General features: G+C 45.6%; 1 protein-coding gene across 27 annotated transcripts in view; it reads left to right on the top strand.

Moving 5' to 3' along the window:
• KDM5C (lysine demethylase 5C) overlaps positions 1-19,307 on the top strand; it is a 49,204-nt gene that overhangs the window by 11,020 nt on the left and 18,877 nt on the right. For all 27 annotated transcript variants that reach the window (XR_010154767.1, XR_010154769.1, XR_010154768.1 and 24 more), the window contains 13 exons: positions 2,520-2,639; positions 2,771-2,929; positions 3,569-3,750; positions 3,850-4,012; positions 12,469-12,588; positions 12,698-12,892; positions 15,286-15,467; positions 15,556-15,680; positions 15,807-15,954; positions 16,568-16,673; positions 17,400-17,758; positions 18,388-18,526; positions 19,032-19,211. Coding sequence is in view for 23 of the 27 variants with exons in the window: in XM_024353356.3 (XP_024209124.1) it covers positions 2,520-2,639; positions 2,771-2,929; positions 3,569-3,750; positions 3,850-4,012; positions 12,469-12,588; positions 12,698-12,892; positions 15,286-15,467; positions 15,556-15,680; positions 15,807-15,954; positions 16,568-16,673; positions 17,400-17,758; positions 18,388-18,526; positions 19,032-19,211 (2,178 nt within the window). In the remaining 4 variants the exon portion in view is untranslated. The remainder of the gene's footprint in view (positions 1-2,519; positions 2,640-2,770; positions 2,930-3,568; positions 3,751-3,849; positions 4,013-12,468; positions 12,589-12,697; positions 12,893-15,285; positions 15,468-15,555; positions 15,681-15,806; positions 15,955-16,567; positions 16,674-17,399; positions 17,759-18,387; positions 18,527-19,031; positions 19,212-19,307) is intronic.

Raw genomic sequence — 19,307 nt, 5'->3', positions numbered from 1 at the left:
GAAACTCTGAGATATAGAAGTTCAGAGGAGAGGAAAATAGCTAAGGGTAATAATCAGGGAAAATGTCAGAAATGAGACTTGAAGGATAGGAATATTAAGAAAAAAATGTTCTTTCAATTTCTGAGTTTTTGTTGTTTTTTTTCTTTTTTAGAAAGTTTGAGGCCGGGCGCGGTGGCTCACGCCTGTAATCCTAGCACTTTGGGAGGCTGAGGTGGGCAGATCGTTTGAGCCCAGAAGTTTGAGACCAGCCTGGGCAACATGGCGAAACCCCATCTCTACCAAAAAAGATACAAAAATTAGCCAGGCATGGTGGCGCACGCCTGTTGTCCCAGCTGCTCGGGAGGCTGAGGTGGGAGGATTGCTTGAGCCCAGGAGGCGGAGGTTGCAGTGTGCCAAAATCATGCCACTGCACTCCAGCCTGGGCAACAAAATGAGACCCTGTCTTCAAAAAAAAAAAAAAAAAAAAGACATTTTGGAAAATAGGCAAATTACTTGTCTTCCCACCACCCAGTGATAACCATTGTTAATAGTTTGATATATTTTTTTCTCATCTTTTTGCTGTTACTTATACGTAACTATCTTTAACAAGTTTGAGATCTTGTTATATATTTTCATTTGTTACTTTATAACCATTTCTCTATATTACTAAGTTTAATTAAGGTCTGGAATTTTTTTAGATGGTGTATCATGGGTATAATATTTATTTAGTTGTTTTCCTCTTGTTATATTTAGATTGAGGCAGTGCTACAGGCTTTAACTAGAGAGGTGGTTGGCTGTTCGGGACTGGGAGGTGGAGGACTAGCAGGAACAGAGGTATAGCAGGAGAGCATGCCTACTGTGGGTATAGGGGCAGTAAGGAGAGCAGCTGAAGCAGCAGTAAGGGCCAAGCAGCCAGGAAGTTGGGCAGGTACATTTCATGAACTTCCTACCTTCACCCAAATTCTCGGTACTTACCTTCTACATTTCCCTCTGGATTTCTGTAGAGCAGACATTCGCCTTATCTTAGGGACTCAACTGTGGTTGTAGAGACCGGGTGTGCACATGCATACATACACACAGACAGACATACACAGATGAGGAAAAATCAGGGCAGTGCATATTGGCCTTGGTAGTGGTGGAGATTCTAGTTGGGGAGGAGTTTGGATACCAACAGTATCAAGACTGTCAACTCTACTTGACTCTCTTCTCTAAGTGGTTATAAGTCAGTGGACCAGACGGACATTTATTTTTCAAACATAAGCATGGTGTGTGTCTGATTTTGGGGTACATATTGTTCTCATCTAAAATAATGAACATAGGTACAAAATGAGGTAGACCCACATCCTATCTTCTGAGACAGTCTCAAGAACAGGATTAGTGGAGGGTTTGATACTGTAAAAGCCAGTGTCTTCATTTTCCATCTTTCTTTTTTCTTTTTCTTTTTTCTTGCGACAGAATCTTGCTCTGTCACCCAGGCTGGAGTGCAGTGATGCCATCTCTGCTCACTGCAACCTCTGCCTCCCGGGTTCAAGCGATTCTCCTGCCTCAGCCTCCTGAGTAGCTGGGATTACAGGCGCCTGCCACCACACCTGGCTAGTTTTTGTAGTTCTAGTAGAGACAGGGTTTCACCATGGTGGCCAGGCTGGTCTCGAACTCCTGACCTCAGGTGATCCACCCCACCTCAGCCTCCCAAAGTGCTGGGTTTACAGGCATGAGCCACCATGCCCGGCCCTGTTTTCCATCTTTCAAGGTACTGGAATATTCAATGCCATTTTCCCAGCCTTACAGTTCTAGTCTGGGCATAAAAAACCTTCTCTAAGCACCCTGCATAGAACCACATTTTAGAGGCCAGGCGTGGTGGCTCACGCCTGTAATCCCAGCACTTGGGAGGCCAAGGCGGGCGGATCACAGGGTCAGGAGTTTGAGACCAGCCTGGCCAACATGGTGAAACCCCATCTCTACTAAAAATACAAAAATTAGCGGGGCGTGGTGGCGGGCACCTGTAATCCCAGCTACTCGGGAAGCTGAGGCAGGAGAATCGCTTGAACCTGGGAGGCGGAGGTTGCAGTGAGTTGAGATTGTGACCCTGCACTCCAGTCTGGGCGACAGAGCAAGACTCCGTCTCAAAAAAAAAAAAAAAAGAATCACATTTTAGCTAGAGAGGAAAAATGGTGGCAGAAGAACACAGGATAGCATATTAAAGTCAGAGCCATTTAGATAAAGTCCTAAAGGAAGAAAAGAGCATGAGATGACTCCCTGGAAGTTGTGAGACTGGAATTGAGTTTTGAGGAACCAATGAAAGAAAGTGGAAAAGGACATTTCAGTAGGGAGGAACTGAGCAAAAGCATGATGGGGAATGAAAAGACTAAGCCGAGTGGTAAGAGCAAAAGGTACAGCTGTAAAGTAAGGCCTGCCTCAGGGGCCTTGAGTGCAGACCTAGGGCTCTTCTCCCTCCCTACCCCTTATATTCCAGTTCCACTTGGGAGGATTCTTCACCTCTTTGCCTCTGTTTTGGTGACATGTTCTCCTTTGGGTTTCAGGAGTGTAAGCGGCCCCCAGAAGCCTTTGGCTTTGAGCAGGCTACCCGGGAATACACTCTGCAGAGCTTTGGCGAGATGGCCGACTCCTTTAAAGCTGACTACTTCAACATGCCCGTGCATGTAGGTGATGGAGGGCTGAGGTAGTGTTGGGCTAGGATCATAGGTATTGATGCCAGATGGTCTCAGCTCACCTGGATCAGTGGGTCCAGGGTGTGATGGGCCATAGTCATCTGCTACCTGTCTTCCCCCAGATGGTGCCCACAGAACTTGTGGAGAAGGAGTTCTGGAGGCTGGTAAATAGCATTGAGGAAGATGTGACTGTTGAGTATGGAGCTGACATCCATTCCAAAGAATTTGGCAGCGGTTTCCCTGTCAGTGACAGTAAACGGCACCTAACCCCCGAAGAGGAGGTGAGTGGATGATTCATGGTTACGTGTCAGCTGTGTGAGCTTAGGCAAATCATTTAGTATCTGAAAAACTCAGTATCTCTGTAAGATGAGGATAATTATGCCTGTCTTATGTAGCCATGAGATTTAGATGAGATGAAAGAAAACAGTCTGGTACCTGGCATGTACAAACATGAGATGGGTTCTTTCGCCTCTGTGAGCCCATTTCCTTATCTTTAAAATGGGGATAATATCTACTTTGCAAATTTGTTATAAAAATTAAATGAGAAGGTATATGAGATCCTGGCTCATCCATAAGTAGTGTTCAGGGAGTGGGGTTTGTATGCACAGGAGAAAATGAGGGCCTAGTTGTGCTTCCAAGAAAGGGTACATTTTGATCCAGAGCAGGATTTTTTTAACTTGCAGGTATTTTGGTAGGTGGATATATCGGTAAACTTTGTAGAAATTGAAGTGAATACAATTGAAATTTTGTGTGTATGCTTTTTGGTGGAGAGGTAGGGAGAAAACCTATATGTTTCTTAAGATGTTTCAAAAAAGTCTCTGACCTCAAAATTAAGGTTCCCTAGGCTAAAGAAAATGACTTAAGATCTCAGTTCCTTAGCATAACCCTCATGCCCTTTTTACAAATACCTGACCTGGCAGGAGTATGCTACCAGTGGTTGGAACCTAAATGTGATGCCGGTGTTGGAACAGTCTGTACTGTGCCACATCAATGCAGATATCTCTGGCATGAAGGTGCCCTGGCTCTACGTGGGCATGGTCTTCTCAGCCTTTTGCTGGCATATTGAGGATCACTGGAGTTACTCCATTAACTACCTCCACTGGTGAGTGGGACCCTGGGGAGCCAGGGAATCAAGTCAGTGTGGGCTCCCTGCATGACCAAGGTGTGATTTACTGTGTGTGTCCCTTTTCCACTTGTGCAGGGGTGAGCCGAAGACCTGGTATGGGGTGCCCTCACTTGCAGCAGAACATTTGGAAGAAGTGATGAAGAAGCTGACACCTGAACTATTTGATAGCCAGCCTGACCTCCTGCACCAACTTGTCACCCTCATGAATCCCAACACCCTCATGTCCCATGGTGTGCCAGTGAGTACCCAGGCAACAGGGACAAGCGGCAGGAGTGATTTAGTGATGTCCTTTGTGATGGTGGTGGTGGCGGTGGTTGTCATCTATATTCTGCCCCTGGCCTTTCTTCATTGCTGTTCTTAATTGGGCTACAGGTTTGACTAGTCTAGTAGAGACCCAAAATAATAGTGATTAGATGCACCGTATGATGGTATACCCTCTGGGCCATGTGTTTGACGGTAACAGCTAAGGGGTGGCTTATTATCACATCTACATTCCAGCCAGTGGAAGAGGGAAGTGGGGAAGTGCAGGGCTAGACAAATCTTTTAAAGGCACACATCATTTCCATTCATCTTCTGTTAGTAAAAACTTGGTCATATGACCACATCTAGCTGCAGGGAAAACTGGGAAATGTAATTCTTATTTTGGATGGTCAAGTACCACTTAAAACTGGAGGTCATGTTGTTATGACAGAAGACAAGAATGAATATCAAGGTACAACTAGCAGCCTCTGCCATACTTTGTATACTCTTACCCTTCTCAGAGCAGTGGATAGGTCTTTTTATTTAACAGGTCAAAAGTTGAACCCAGAGTTCTGGTCTATCCTCTGTGTACTTCTTTCTTACCCTTTAAAACATTTTGCTGGGTATACAACATGGCTTACCTGTGAGAGACTTTATATTCCTGGGAATTTCTAGCATTGATTAGCATCAGCCAGTTTTCTGGTGTGGATCTTAAAACAGCCTGATCACTAGTCCTGTAAGAACAGGAATTAGTAGATCCTCTATCTCTGCTTTAAGTATTATCCGGGGCTGCTACTCTTCCCTACACCCTTCCACGCTCTTTGGCCTTGGACACATTACCACTTACTCTAATGTATGAGATAGTCAATAAATACTGAATTAATGTCTCCTTCAGATATTCCTAGATATCTGTACAGTAGGGCTTTGGACTAGGTCAGTGGTTCTCACCTGCATTTCTTTTTGCCTTCTCCTTGTTTTGGTATACTATATGCCCCATGAGTAATATTTTTTTATTATAAAATTTAGTGATATTTAACCAAGGACTTGGGATATCTAGGGAATTGGACAGAAGGAGGTGTCCTATAACAGTTCAGGCAATCTTCCTCCACTCAGGGAGTTATCCTTTTCTCTCTCTACCTCACCCCATTTAAGGATGATGATCAAGGGCTTGAGTTCTGCTGCTTCACAAGTAGACATGGGGTCTGACTTTCCTTAGACTTCTCTCTTCCTGACCCATAGCACAGCATCAGTCCTTGTCTATAATGCCATGGAAAACTGTAAAAGAGGATTCTCTTGGCCAGGCACGGTGGCTCACGCCTGTAATCCCAGCACTTTGGGAGGCCAAGGCAGTCAGATCACTTGAGGTCAGGAGTTCAAAACCAGCTTGGCCGACACGGTGAAACCCCAGTCTCTACTAAAAATACAAAAATTAGCCAGGTATGGTGGCGCACGCCTGTAATCCCAGCTACTCAGGATCAGGAGGCAGGAGAATCGCTTGAACCCGGGAGGCAGAGGTTGCAGTGAGCCGAGATTGTACCACTGCACTCCAGCCTGGGCAACATAGCGAGACCCTGTCTCAAAAAAAAAAAAAAAAAAAAAAAAAAGAGCCGGGTGTGGTGGCTCATGCCTGTAATCCCAGCACTTTGGGAGGCTGAGGCGGCCGGATCACCTGAGGTCAGGAGTTCGAGACCAGCCTGGCCAACATGGTGAAACCCCATCTCTACTAAAAAAAATACAAAAAATTTAGCCGGGCGTGGTGGCACATGCCTGTAGTCCCAGCTACTGGGGAGGCTGAGGCGGGAGAATCACTTGAACCCAGGAGGCGGAGGTTGAGGGGAGCCGAGATCGTGCCGTTGCATTCCAGCCGGGGCAACAGGTGGGGAGACTCCATCTCAAAAAAAAAAAAAAAAAAAAAGGATTCTCTGAAGGATTTGGGTAGCTAAGAGGCATATATATATATGTGTGTGTGTGTGTGTGTATATATATATGTATGTGTATATATATGTGTGTGTGTGTATATATATATGTGTATATATATGTGTGTGTGTATATATATATATATATACATATGCAGAAGGTCATGGAGCTGTTTAGTCCTTCCCTCTTTTTAAAAAACTTTATCACAGAATCCAAAATACGTGCTTTTTGCTTACACCTCCACAGCATTTCTCCTGCTCGTGGCTCATCATCTTCTATGGCCAGCTGCTACTTTACCACCCAGCCCTCTGTCTGCCCTGCCCTTCCTATAGGTAGTTCACAGCATCTCCAGGCCCTTTGGACTTGGCAGTATCTCCTTAATTCAAGTATCTGTGATTTTTATGTTCTCATGCTGGGAGACTGCAGTTTAGCCAGCTGGAGCTCCCCCAGAGGTATCTTTAGCTCCCTGCCCCCATCACCCCACCTTCCCCTTTGGTGGGAGAAGGCCATTTCTTTTTATAGATATGTAATGTAAGTATTATTTTCTTTTCTTTTTTTTTTTTTTTTGAGACAGAGTCTCGCTCTGTCACCCAGGCTGGAGGCTGGAGTGCAGTGGCACGATCTCGGCTCACGATCTCAGCTCACTGCAACCTCCTCCTCCCGAGTTCAAGTGATTACCCGGCCTCAGCCTCCCGAGTAGGTGGGATTACAGTTGCCCGCCACCACGCCCAGCTAATTTTTGTATTTTTAGTAGAGACGGGGTTTCACCATGTTGGCCAGGATGGTCTCGAACTCCTGACCTCAGGTGATCCACCCGCCTTGGCCTCCCAAAGTGCTAGGATTACAGGCGTGAGCCACTGCGCCCGGGCCTATTTTCATTATAAAATAAACATGTCCTCTTTCCAGAAGATGGAAAACAGAAAGTTCGCCCCTATTCTCTCCACTGTAAACATCTAAGCATTGTTATGTTTCCATCTGTTATTTTTCTATGTAAAATTTGACATAGCAATAATTAGTGTATGGTTTTTATAATCAATTTGGTAAGTTTATTGGTCTAGAACTGCACTGTCCAATTTGGTAGCCACCAGCTACATGTGGCTGTTGAGCACTTGAAATGTGGCTAGTCCTCACTGAAATGTGCCAAAAGTATAAAATGCATGTTGGCTTTCAAGACTTAGTACGAAACAAAAGAATGCAAAGTATCTCACTTAATACTTTTGTGTGCCAATTACACATAGAAATGGTAATATTGTGGATATGTTAAGTTAAATAAAATATATTTAACTTAATTTTACCTGTTTCTTTTTGCCTTTTTAATGTGGCTACTAAAGATTTTTTTTTTTTTTTTTTGGAGAAGGAGTCTCACTCTTGTTGCCCAGGCTGGAGTGCAGTGATGTGATCTCAGCTCACTGCAACCTCCGCCTCCCAGGTTCAAGCGATTCTCCTGTCTCAGCCTCCCAAGTAGCTGGGACTACAGGCATGAGCCACTGTGCCTGGCTAATTTTTGTGTATTTTTAGTAGAGATGGGGTTTCACCATGTTGGCCAGGCTGGTCTCGAACTCCTGACCTCAGGTGATCCTCCTGCCTCGGCCTCCCAAAGTGCTGGGATTACAGGCATGAGCCACTGTGCTTGATTTTTTTTTTTTTTGAGAAGGAATCTTGCTCTGTTGCCCTGGGTGGAGTGCAGTGGTGCGATCTCGGCTCACTGCAACCTCCATCTCCTGGGTTCAAGCAATTCTTCCGCCTTAGCCTCCCGAGTAGCTGAGATTACAGGCGTGCGCCACCACATCCAGCTAATTTTTGTATTTTTAGTAGAGATGGGGTTGTACCATGTTGGCCAGGCTGATCTTGAACTCCTGACTTCAAGTGATCTGCCCGCCTCAGTCTCTCAAACTGCTGAGATTATAAGCGTGAGACACCGTGCCCAGCAAAAGAATTTAAAAGTACCTATGTACCTAGCATATTTCTCTTGGACAGCACTGGTCTAGAATGATTTTCGCTTTGTTACTATATGAATTATAACCATTTTTTAAAGTTTTATTGTGGTATGATTTGCTACATACTGTAAAATTCACCCGTTTTAAGTACACAATCCAGTAAATTTATGGAGTTGTGCTACCATCTCTACAATCCAGTTGTAGAACAATTCTACCACCCCAAAAAGATCCCTTATACCCATTTACGGTCACTCCCCTTTCCAGCCCCTAGTCCCAGTCAACCATTCATCTGTTTTCTGTCTATAGATTTGTCTTTTCTGGACAGTTCATAACAATGGAATAATATGTGGTCATTTGTTTCTTCTCTCACTTAGCATGTTTTTGGGGTTCATCCACATTGCAGCATGTATCAGAACTTTATTCCTTTGATGGCCCAGTAATATACACCAGTTGATGAACCTTTTGAGTTGTTTTTACTTTTTGGCTATTCACAGTTGTCATTTTTAACAGCTGCAGAATGTGAGGAGAACTTTTCTAAATAACCATATAGGAAATAGTAAAGTGACATTGCCAGCATCAGGGTGCAGGGTGAGACAGAGTTATGAGCATCAAGTTCTACTCCTGGCTCTGCTACCTGAGGCTTATCTGAGACTTAGTTTTCTTGTCGATAAAATTAAGGCTGGCATAGTAAGACCCCTTCTAATTAATTAATAATAAATAAAACTAAGCCTGGGACTAGATCATTCAGTGAATGTTGCTAGAGCTCATTCTTTGTGCAAGGCCTCTCTGGTCAACACTCAGAAGGCAAATAACCCAGTGCCTGCGTTTGTGTATGCATAGCTGAGTGCTGGACAGAGGAGTAAATAAGTGGAATAAAGCATTAAAGGCGCTGCAAAAGAGCAACAAACTAGGTCATTTAGGAAGCGGGGGTTATCAGGAAAGGTTTTGTAGGAGCAGTGATCCCTGAAAGAAGAGTAAGAGTTTACCTGTCAGAGCTGTGGCTTAATCATGTGGGCATGGGGATTCCAGTGAGGGGCTCTCAGCTGAGGCATTACATGGTCAAATTTGCTATTTTTGGAAGATAGTTCTGGCAGTTAGTAATTGAGGCCAGTGCAATAATACAGGTAAGAAAGAAATGCTGATGTTGCCTCTAAGTAGAGATAGATTTGAGAAGAAAATATGATGGAGGTGGGAGCTGATGCATGGTCCAAATAAATGTGGAGATATGTTTATGAATGGGAAGATTTGATATTGTTAGGATGTTAATTCTCCCCAAATTAATTTAGACTCCTGGCAGAGGAATCATTGGGTTGAAGGGTTCTTGATATACATTAGCAAATTTGTTTTCCAGAGAGTAGAATGTATTTATTCCCTTACCGGCACTGTACCTACTTCACTGTGTCTTCACCAAAATTGAATGTTTATCTTAAAAAGCTTTGTGAGACTTCTCAGTAAAGATGACAGATTAAGCATACACATGGCTACTTCCATTCTGTACTGAAACTCCACAAAAATTACATAAAGGGATTTTTTAAGGTGAAAAAAATTACAGAGATGGAGAATACAAGAGAGGAGACAATGATAAAATTCTTGAAACTAGAAAACAGATAGATGAGAAAACTGAAACATAAGCCAATACTGAGGACATCTTGAGAACCAACCCGATTCATACCTCAGAATCCCCCAAAGATTTGTTATCAGTGGCACCAGGCATTCTAGGGGTAAAGATGGATGGGGTGAAAATAAGGATTGGTTCATGTCTATATAAGAAGCTGTGAGGGCCGGGTGCAGTGGCTCACGCCTGTAATCCCAGCACTTTGGGAGGCTGAGGCGGGTGGATCATGAGGTCAGGAGATTGAGACCATCCTGGCTAACACAGTGAAACCCCGTCTCTAATAAAAATACAAAAAATTAGCCGGGCATGGTGGCGGATGCCTGTAGTCCCAGCTACTCGGGAGGCTGAGGCAGGAGAATGGCATGAACCCGTGAGGCGGAGCTTACAATGAGCCGAGATCACACCACTGCACTCCAGCCTGGGCAACAGAGCGAGACTCCGTCTCAAAAAAAAAAGCTGTGAGATATCCTCCCATGCTGGGCAGCTAGAAATGTCTAGTCACTCTAGTAAAAGACTGAAGATTTATTTCTGAAGAGGTTAAAACAGAGTCTCTGGTTTAAGGTCTCCTAGGTACAATTGAAGGTGGAGTTATAGGGAATGTAATTAGGATTTATCATACTGGATGCTGAGGTTCCCAGCCATCATTCTTCACTTGGCTGTTAGAACACTGGCTGCCAGGCCTTTTTTCCTACAGGCAAAAAAAAAAAAAAAAAAGGATTTTCTTTGGGGAATCTGACTGGCCTGCAAGGAAAGACCTGGAGTTTCCCAAACTAAATGGCTTAGCTAGATCACCCTACAGTGAAGCTCACAGTTGACAAGCTTCATCTGTGTACTCAGAGCTTCCATTCAGCTTTTTAATCTCTTCCTCTTAAATATAAGCAGGCAGCCACAGATTAACAACTGAGAGGCCAGTGAGGTGCAGTGGCTCACGCCTGTAATCCCAGCCAAGGTGGGTGGATCACCTGAGGTCAGGAGTTTGAGACCAGCCTGGCCAACATGACAAAACCCCGTCTCTACTAAAAATACGGCGTAGTGGCGTGTGCCTGTAATCCCAGCTGCTTGGAAGGCTGAGGCAGGAGAATCACTTGAACCTGGGAGGCGGAGGTTGCAGTGAGCCGAAATTGCACCACGGCACTGTAGCCTGGGCGACAAAGTGAGACTCTGCGTCAAAAAAACAAAAAACAAAAAACTGAGGAAACCCTAAAAAATAAACCCCCCAAAAAAACAGAAGCAACTTGGAGATACAGAGGCTAGGCAGGGAGAAATAAACTTCAAAAGAAAAGCATATACTGTAAAAATGAATGAAGACCAGAATACTGTTTAAAAAAATAGCATATCGCAAACAAAGTTATGATAGCAAAAGTGAAAAATGTAAAAAGTGTATGTTTTCCACTTTTGAAAGATGAATAGTTGAGGAAATCTCCCAAAAAGTAGAGTAAAAAGATGGAAAAGGGTAGAAAAAATTAGGGAATTTTTCTAGGAGGTTCAATATTCAAATAGGAGTTATGAAAAGAAAATAGATGAAGACTGAGAGGATGAAATCATTAATGAAATCACTCAAGAAAATTTCCCTGAACTGGAGAACTGATTTTCCAGAGTCAATGGGCCTACCCAGTACATGAGTGAAAAGAAATTCATACCAAGATATATCCTGTAAATTTCCATGTCAAACACTGAGACCAGAAGAATCCTATAAGCTCGAGAGAGAGAGAAACAGGTTTCAAATGCTTATCAAGCATTAGAAATCAGAATGGCTTCGAACTTTTCAACAGTAACACTAGAAGATCAGAGCAGTGTGCCTTTAAAATTATTTTCTGAGTCAACAACTATGGGAGTTTTTAAAAAAAGGATTTTTGCCGGGCGCGGTGGCTCACACTTGTAATCCCAGCACTTTGGGAGGCCGAGGCGGGCGGATCACGAGGTCAGGAGATCGAGACCACGGTGAAACCCCATCTCTACTAAAAATACAAAAAATTAGCCGGGCGTGGTGGCAGGCGCCTGTAGTCCCAGCTATTCGGAGAGGCTGAGGCAGGAGAATGGCGTGAACCCGGGAGGCGGACCTTGCAGTGAGCCGAGATCGTGCCACTGCACTCCAGCCTGGGCGGCAGAGCGAGACTCCGTCTCAAAAAAAAAAAAAAGGATTTTCATCTTAGAATTCTATATACAGTCAAGTGTGAGAGTAAGAATAGAGACTTTCTTTAAAAAAAGAAAAGTAGGTTCTTCACACCATTTCTCAGGAAACTGTTGGAGGATGTTCTTAAGCATAGCAAAGGAATAAACCAAGAAAGAGGAAGACATGGGATCTAGGAAATAGGAGATCTGTCACAAGAGAGTGATGATCCAGGGAGGACAGCTGGTCCAGATTGGGACAGATCAGAAGGTTGCATGAGACTGCTACAGAAAGATGAAAATTGATAGGAAAAGAGATTTAAATATTGGTCAGAAAGTTAGGGATATATGCATAAAAAACTGAGCAAATTGAGAAACAGGAGGCTGTTTTTAACATAGTCTAGAAGCATGTTATTTAAGGTAGTTATAATCAACGCCAAAATAATCAGAGGAGGTGGAAGTGATTGGCTGTGGGGAAGGGAGAATGGCAAGGCTGGCTGATTTTATAACAGATCTTTATAGAGCCATTTGACTCTAGAAACTGCATATATAACTGATGAAAGTAAATAACTAAAAAAGCTTGTCCAGCTTGATTAAAAGTGATATTTATAATTTTTGCAAAAATTACTAAGGAAGTTGGAATATTTTGACAGATATATTTTTTAATCTCAAATCTTCCTATCATCTCAACACACATCAAAACCTTGAGAGCAGAGACCAGTGGTCCTTCCTTTCAGAGTTGGAGAGTCTGGGATTCTGTTGTCAGACTGTGTTCCCTGAGGCTTTTCTTTGTCTCCTTAATGACCTTGCACTTAAGTCAGGTCTGTATACAGGAAAATCTCTATCTCAACAGCCATGGCCTTTTGTGTTCTTCAGGTTGTCCGCACAAACCAGTGTGCAGGAGAATTTGTCATCACCTTCCCCCGTGCTTACCACAGCGGCTTCAACCAAGGCTACAACTTTGCCGAGGCTGTCAACTTTTGCACTGCTGACTGGGTGAGTCTAGAATGTGGTGGGATGGTGGGGAGAAGCAGGAGGGTTGTAGAGAAGCTGGGGCATCATGGCCTCCAGACTTGGCCACACTCAACCTTGAACCTGCCCACAGTTGCCTGCTGGGCGCCAGTGCATTGAGCACTACCGCCGGCTCCGGAGATACTGCGTCTTCTCCCATGAGGAGCTTATCTGCAAGATGGCTGCCTGCCCAGAGAAGCTAGACCTAAACCTGGCGGCAGCTGTGCATAAGGAGATGTTCATCATGGTGCAAGAAGAGCGGCGTCTACGAAAGGCCCTGCTGGAGAAGGTGGGGAGAGTACCCCAGATCAAGCACCCTATTCTGGTGGAAGTTCGGGGAGGCAGAGGCAGCACCAAGAAGATGTAGCCTCTACTCTTGGCGTATAGTGAAAAGAACTAGATGTATCTCGATTGAAAACCACATACCATTCTCTGCTATACCCTTTACCAGCAACCTTGCTTAAGTCGATTTACTTCATTGTCAGTTTTCCCCTCTGAAAAATGGGATTATGATAATACTTATCTTTTTGGATAGTTGATTGTATTAAAGATAATGTTTGCTTAGTGACTGACCCATGGCAGGTACTGGTATAGCAGCTATTTATCATTATTTACATGACCTAGCAAAATAGACTGGCATATGAAACCTCACTGCTGATTATCTAGGTGACTGTATCAAGTTACTTGATCTTTCATATCTCACTTTCCTACTCTAAAATGGGAATAAATACCTAACTTGCAAGATGTAAGGTTAGAGTAAGGTGATTTATATGAAAGCCATCTCTCTAACATTGCCTTTGCAGTGTTGCAGCTGCTATTATTGGTAATGTTAATACATGAAGAAACTGATTGAAATTTGGAATGTTTCTCAGGAATTGCCATTTTATTACCTGCAGATGGTTTATTAACTCCAGCTAGGGCAATAATATTACCAAGCTGAAGGTGGTCCTGCTTTAATTGATTTCTTGTAAGCTTGTGTTAGGTGTGTGTAGCTGAGTGGAAGCTGCTACAGAGCTCTAAAGTCCACTCGTGTAGTTTCAGCCATCATCTTCAAATTTCACACTTGCCCAGTTAGGGAATTGACTTTGTGAGAGTCTTTCATAAGATTACAAAGGAGTGCTGGTTCTGTGGGATCCCTTGCTGCCTATCTAGGGTAATACTTTCTTATTTTAAAGCTCATTTATAGCTTTCCTGTGAGTGTGGGCTATAGGGAGAACTATAGCTACAGTAGTGTTGGAAGTCTGGGGCCTCTCAGTCGTGGTGTAAGTTGTTGAGTCCCTGGGCTTTTCCAGGCATCATTTTCTCACTCTGTTCAGTACTGTTATTAAATGATGGCCGTGTGGCTGTGCCAAGCTGTGGGAAGGAGCCAAAGCAAGGTGGGGAGAACAGACCTTCTCATCTTGACATTCAGAATTCTTCACACTTGGCCCTTACCTCAGAGAAGCATTCTGGACACCATAGTCTTGGAATCCTGTAAGAGATTGTATGTGTATTTAAGTATGTTTCTGGGAAGAGGACTTATAGTTTACATCCAATTCTCAGGAGTCTGTAGTCCAAAAAAACCCTAGAGACTTCATCCTTAGAATATTCTCTGGCTTTAGAGTCAAAATTAACTCAGTTTGGCAAGTTACTGACCCTGAGACTTAGTTTCTGCCTTAGTAAAATGAGATAGGCCTGTGGAATATATATTCTTATCTGAAAATTAGAGCTAATAACAGTAAATATTTGATGAACACTGAATCTAAGTGCTGAGATACTTGTCTGATTCCATAGCTGCTTTATTTTTGTTAATCCTCATAACAACCCAACAAGGATGATACTGTTTATCTCCATCTTACTAGATAATGAAACAGACCCAGAGACGTTAAATGATTTACTCATGATCACACAGCATATAAGTGGCAGAGTGGGATTTGGGCTCATAACTTATGCAGAGATTAGGTGTTAAAGTTGGTATGTAAGACAAAAACTGTTAAGAGTCGACATTTCCCATTAAAATCCCTAAAATTGCCCATTAGATATACACACTGGGTTGTCTCTCGATTACTCCAATATAGCCAGCTTTTCCTTCATTTTTGAAATGGATTGCTTTTTCTTTATCTGAGCAACAGATGAAGTCATTGGATTAGGTTTGGAAACCATATTGTTGGGAGAAAATTATTATATCTCTTTAAACCCTGAACACAAGCACATACGGTTGAATTTCTCTAAGTTATATATGTGCACAAGTATCTCCTGCCTACTAAGTGGCCAGCGTGGTGCCTGGAACACAGTGGGCTCTGAGTAACTGGAAGCCGATATTGTTCCCCAGTACACATAACTAGCCAGGCCTGTCCCTTGGCCACTTGCACTCATTGCCACCTCTCTGGTATCTTGGTCCACCACTTTCCTCACTTCTCACCCACAAGGCCCTTTCTGCTGATCTGGATCTTACCTGATTTTTCTTCCTCTATAAAATTATCTGACTCAGCGCACACTGATCTTGCCCTGGTTTATCTGATTCCCCAAGCTTTGAGAGTCTAGACTTTACAAAGGGCAGGTATGCTCCCTGGGGTTTGGCCTCTTAAACCCCATGACCCTCAGCATAGATTTGAATCTAAAGTAGGGGTCGGTGGTGGCTGAGATGGAGGATTTTGCTACCTGGTTCTGGTTATATATAACGCATGGGTTAAATGCCTTTAGGGTATCACAGAGGCTGAGCGAGAGGCTTTCGAGCTGCTCCCAGATGATGAGCGCCAGTGTATCAAGTGCAAGACTACGTGTTTCCTGTCAGCCCTGGCCTGCTACGACTGCCCAGACGGCCTTGTCTGCCTTTCCCACATCAATGATCTCTGCAAGTGCTCTAGTAGCCGGCAGTACCTGCGGTGAGCATGGGCCTTTCTGGAGGAAGTGGGGCAAGAAGGAGGATGGAGAGCTGGGCCAGACATGCTCTTGCCTGCCCTCTTCCTCCAGGTATCGGTATACCTTGGATGAGCTTCCTGCCATGCTGCATAAGCTGAAGGTTCGGGCTGAGTCCTTTGACACCTGGGCCAACAAAGTGCGAGTGGCCCTGGAGGTGGAGGATGGGCGGAAGCGCAGTGAGTGATGGGGGGGATGGAGGGACTCCACAGGCAAGTTCTATTCCCTTTCTTCTGTACTCTGACCCCCTTCCTCTGCCTCTATTCAATACTGCCTACTCTTTGCTGCCCTCATTTTTCTTCCAGGCCTTGAAGAACTGAGGGCACTAGAGTCTGAAGCCCGTGAGCGGAGGTTTCCTAATAGTGAGCTGCTGCAGCAACTAAAGAACTGCCTGAGTGAGGCAGAGGCTTGCGTGTCCCGAGCTCTGGGACTGGTCAGCGGCCAGGAAGCTGGGTATGACAGCGTGAGGAGTTAGGGCACACATAAGGTGCTGAGGATCCAGCACCGAGGAAAAGTGCTACAAGGGGTAGACTGTGAATACCATTTGGCAGAATGGACATCAGCAGGAAGCTGCCAGGCACAAGAGTGTGAGATGGCCTGGAAGGTGTTGGGGAGGACAAGGAGACCAGGCCACCTAAAAAGGAGAGGAGAGCCTCTGTGATAAGAAAGCTAGAAGTGTTTATTTTTTATCAGTACCTGGAAGTGGCCTGAGAGAGAGGCTGAGGGGTTTTGTGGGCAGGGAAGAGTTGTGGGAGGCTTACGGGTAAGAACAGGACAAAGATGTATAGACCTGATCCCTGCTAACACAGCTTTAGAGTTCACAGTAGAGGATGGATTGCAAAGTGTAGCTCTTATTACAACCCATTAGTTTCTAATTCTTTCCCCTCATAATATGAACATGCTCTATAATTTAAAACCTTCCCTCTAACCTGGGCAATTGGGGCAAATTTGAAATATGCGAGATCAAGGTGGACAGGTGTAGTGAGGAAAGGTGTTCAGTCTTAGCATAGACATGGAGGGAAGGCACTGAGTTTGGACCTGAAACCTCACATGTGATACTTCATAGCCCCCACAGGGTGGCTGGTCTACAGATGACCCTGACTGAGCTCCGGGCCTTTCTGGACCAGATGAACAACCTGCCTTGCGCCATGCACCAGATTGGGGATGTCAAGGTGAGGACGCTTGGAGTGCTGATGAGGGATCAGGGGGACCAGGGGACCTGAGCAGCAGGCCATGCTTGGCTCCTTTCAAAAGCTTAAAGTGTTCAGGCAAGACAGGACACACGTGTGAGAAAAGAACAGGTGGGAGGGGTGAGGCAAGGGTCTAGTGACTTGTCTGTTAGAAATGGGCCTTGAGGGTCAGGTGGCAAGGGTATGAGTATAGGATACAGAGTCCAGGTAAGGTTTCCTGGAGGAGGGGTAGAGGAGAAGGAGGTAACAGGGGTGCTTGTTGGGCTTGGAAAGTGGAGGGAAATTCATGAAGGTGGAGGAGGAGTGAGATGGAGAGGGCAACAGACCCCAGGGTGGTGAGCACAAGGGTTTATGTGAGGACTAATCATAGCAATTTTTAGGGCAGGGAGGTCTCTTGGTGCCCTGAGAACAGAGCCCTCTGAAAAGTTAAATAAAGCATAGATTAATAATTATTAGTTAATTAAGAATCTCTCAGGGTGGGGCCCAGGAATCTGCATTCTTAAATTCCCCAGGGCATTCTAATGAGCAGTCAGTGTTAGGAACCCCAACTGTCTTAGGGCTTGGAGAAGGAGAGCTCAGCCCATGTTAGGCTCCTTTGCCCCAAAAGCTTGGAGGGTAAGAAGGTAGGTGGGACAAGGTTCCATCTGGTGGTGGAACCCCTCACTGGGCCCAGCTGAGGAGTTTGTTCTTCATCCTGTGTCCTGGTAGGGTGTTCTGGAACAGGTGGAGGCCTACCAGGCTGAGGCTCGTGAGGCCCTGGCCTCACTGCCCTCCAGTCCAGGGCTACTGCAGTCCCTGTTGGAGAGGGGGCGGCAGCTGGGGGTGGAGGTGCCTGAGGCCCAGCAGCTCCAGCGGCAGGTGGAACAGGCGCGATGGCTGGATGAGGTGAAACGCACACTGGCCCCCTCAGCCCGAAGGGGCACCTTGGCTGTCATGCGAGGACTGTTGGTCGCGGGTGCCAGTGTAGCCCCTAGCCCTGCTGTGGATAAAGCCCAGGCCGAGCTGCAGGAACTGCTGACCATTGCTGAACGCTGGGAGGAGAAAGCCCACCTCTGCCTGGAGGCCAGGTAGGTCCAGCTGCTGCTTCCCTTCCCTGCCCTATTCCAAACATCAAAGTTGAGTGGAGACCCAGAAGAGGATGCCCATGGGTGGCCTTAGGTATCACGCTCCTGTGTTACTGTATTGACTCTCCCCTCTTTTGTTGTCTATCTTGTCGTTTTTTTAAAAAACAACTCTATACTTAAAGGCAAAGAGAGGCTGATGGAGAAGCAGAAATGGACAGATAGAGATTATCTAGAAGACTAGCCCTACAGGCTAATGTGCGCATACCCAGAAGCACAAGTGACAGGCAGATGGGCAGATGTTGGTAGAAAGACCCCACACAGGGCAGTTGACAAACTGCAGCAACAGATTACACAATACAGGTTGTATATGTAGGCATTGCTAGCAGGCCAGCAGACTGGCAGACAAACAGAGGTGCAAGAGCTGTGGCAGAAGGGATGAAGTTGGGTGCATGCAGTCTTGGGGAAGCAGGGACTGGCAGCTACCCTTAGGTGGAATACAAGCAAGTAGGCCCAAGTGACAGCAGGAATAACAGACACCCAAGGGGCCCATGCAGATATATCTGGTGGTCAGGCTGGGCTTCTGGTCAGGCAGACCACATCAGACTGAGCGTTCTTTTTTTCCTTACCTTTAGGCAGAAGCATCCACCAGCCACACTTGAGGCCATAATCCGTGAAGCGGAAAACATCCCTGTTCACCTGCCCAACATCCAGGCTCTCAAGGAGGCTCTTGCTAAGGCCCGGGCCTGGATTGCTGATGTTGATGAGATCCAAGTGAGGACCCTGCCACTCCCACCCCAGGCCTTCAGTCCAGCTGGGAAGAGATGGCATATACACTGGGATGTGCTGGGTTGCTGGGATGGGTTGGGTTGGCTGGAGAGAGGAAGGGGGCATGGCATGTAGTCAGGAGGCAAGATGTGCCTGATGAGCAGGGTGAGAGGAAGAGTGTGAGGCTGGCCTGAAGGAAGAGAGGGCACTGGTTAGGATGAGATGGGTGGGCCAGGGAAGCAGGTGGTATGGGACTGAGCAGGGCAGGGGCATGGAGGAGAGGAGAAGAGGCAAACCACAACAGAAGGCTGACTAGATATTTGGGGCTGAGCCAGTCGGTAGATGCCGGTGTTGTGGGAGAGAGCCAAGTGGTTGTTCCTTAGGATGACACCTATTTTTTTAATCCCTCAAGACTGAGCCCAGTTCATCTTTCCAGCTCAGGGCCAGGCACAGAGTAAGCATCAATAGCATTGGCAAGTTGAACTGAGCTGTCTCTCGCCCTTGGCCTTAGAATGGTGACCACTACCCCTGCCTGGATGACTTGGAGGGCCTAGTAGCTGTGGGCCGGGACCTACCTGTGGGGCTGGAGGAGCTGAGACAGCTAGAGCTACAGGTACTGACAGCGCACTCCTGGAGGGAGAAGGCCTCCAAGACCTTCCTCAAGAAAAATTCTTGCTACACGCTGCTGGAGGTGAGGCCTGGGACCTTGACCTACAGCGTCTCTTAACGCCTGCCCTGGCTTCTATGAGATGGCTCATGAGATAACATGGGTTTTGTAGGGGCACCA

This window comes from Pan troglodytes, chromosome X, assembly GCF_028858775.2.
Source record: "Pan troglodytes isolate AG18354 chromosome X, NHGRI_mPanTro3-v2.0_pri, whole genome shotgun sequence".
Lineage (NCBI taxonomy): Eukaryota > Metazoa > Chordata > Mammalia > Primates > Hominidae > Pan > Pan troglodytes.
Note: the sequence above shows the minus strand (reverse complement) of the source record. Positions and strands in the feature narration are given on the sequence as shown.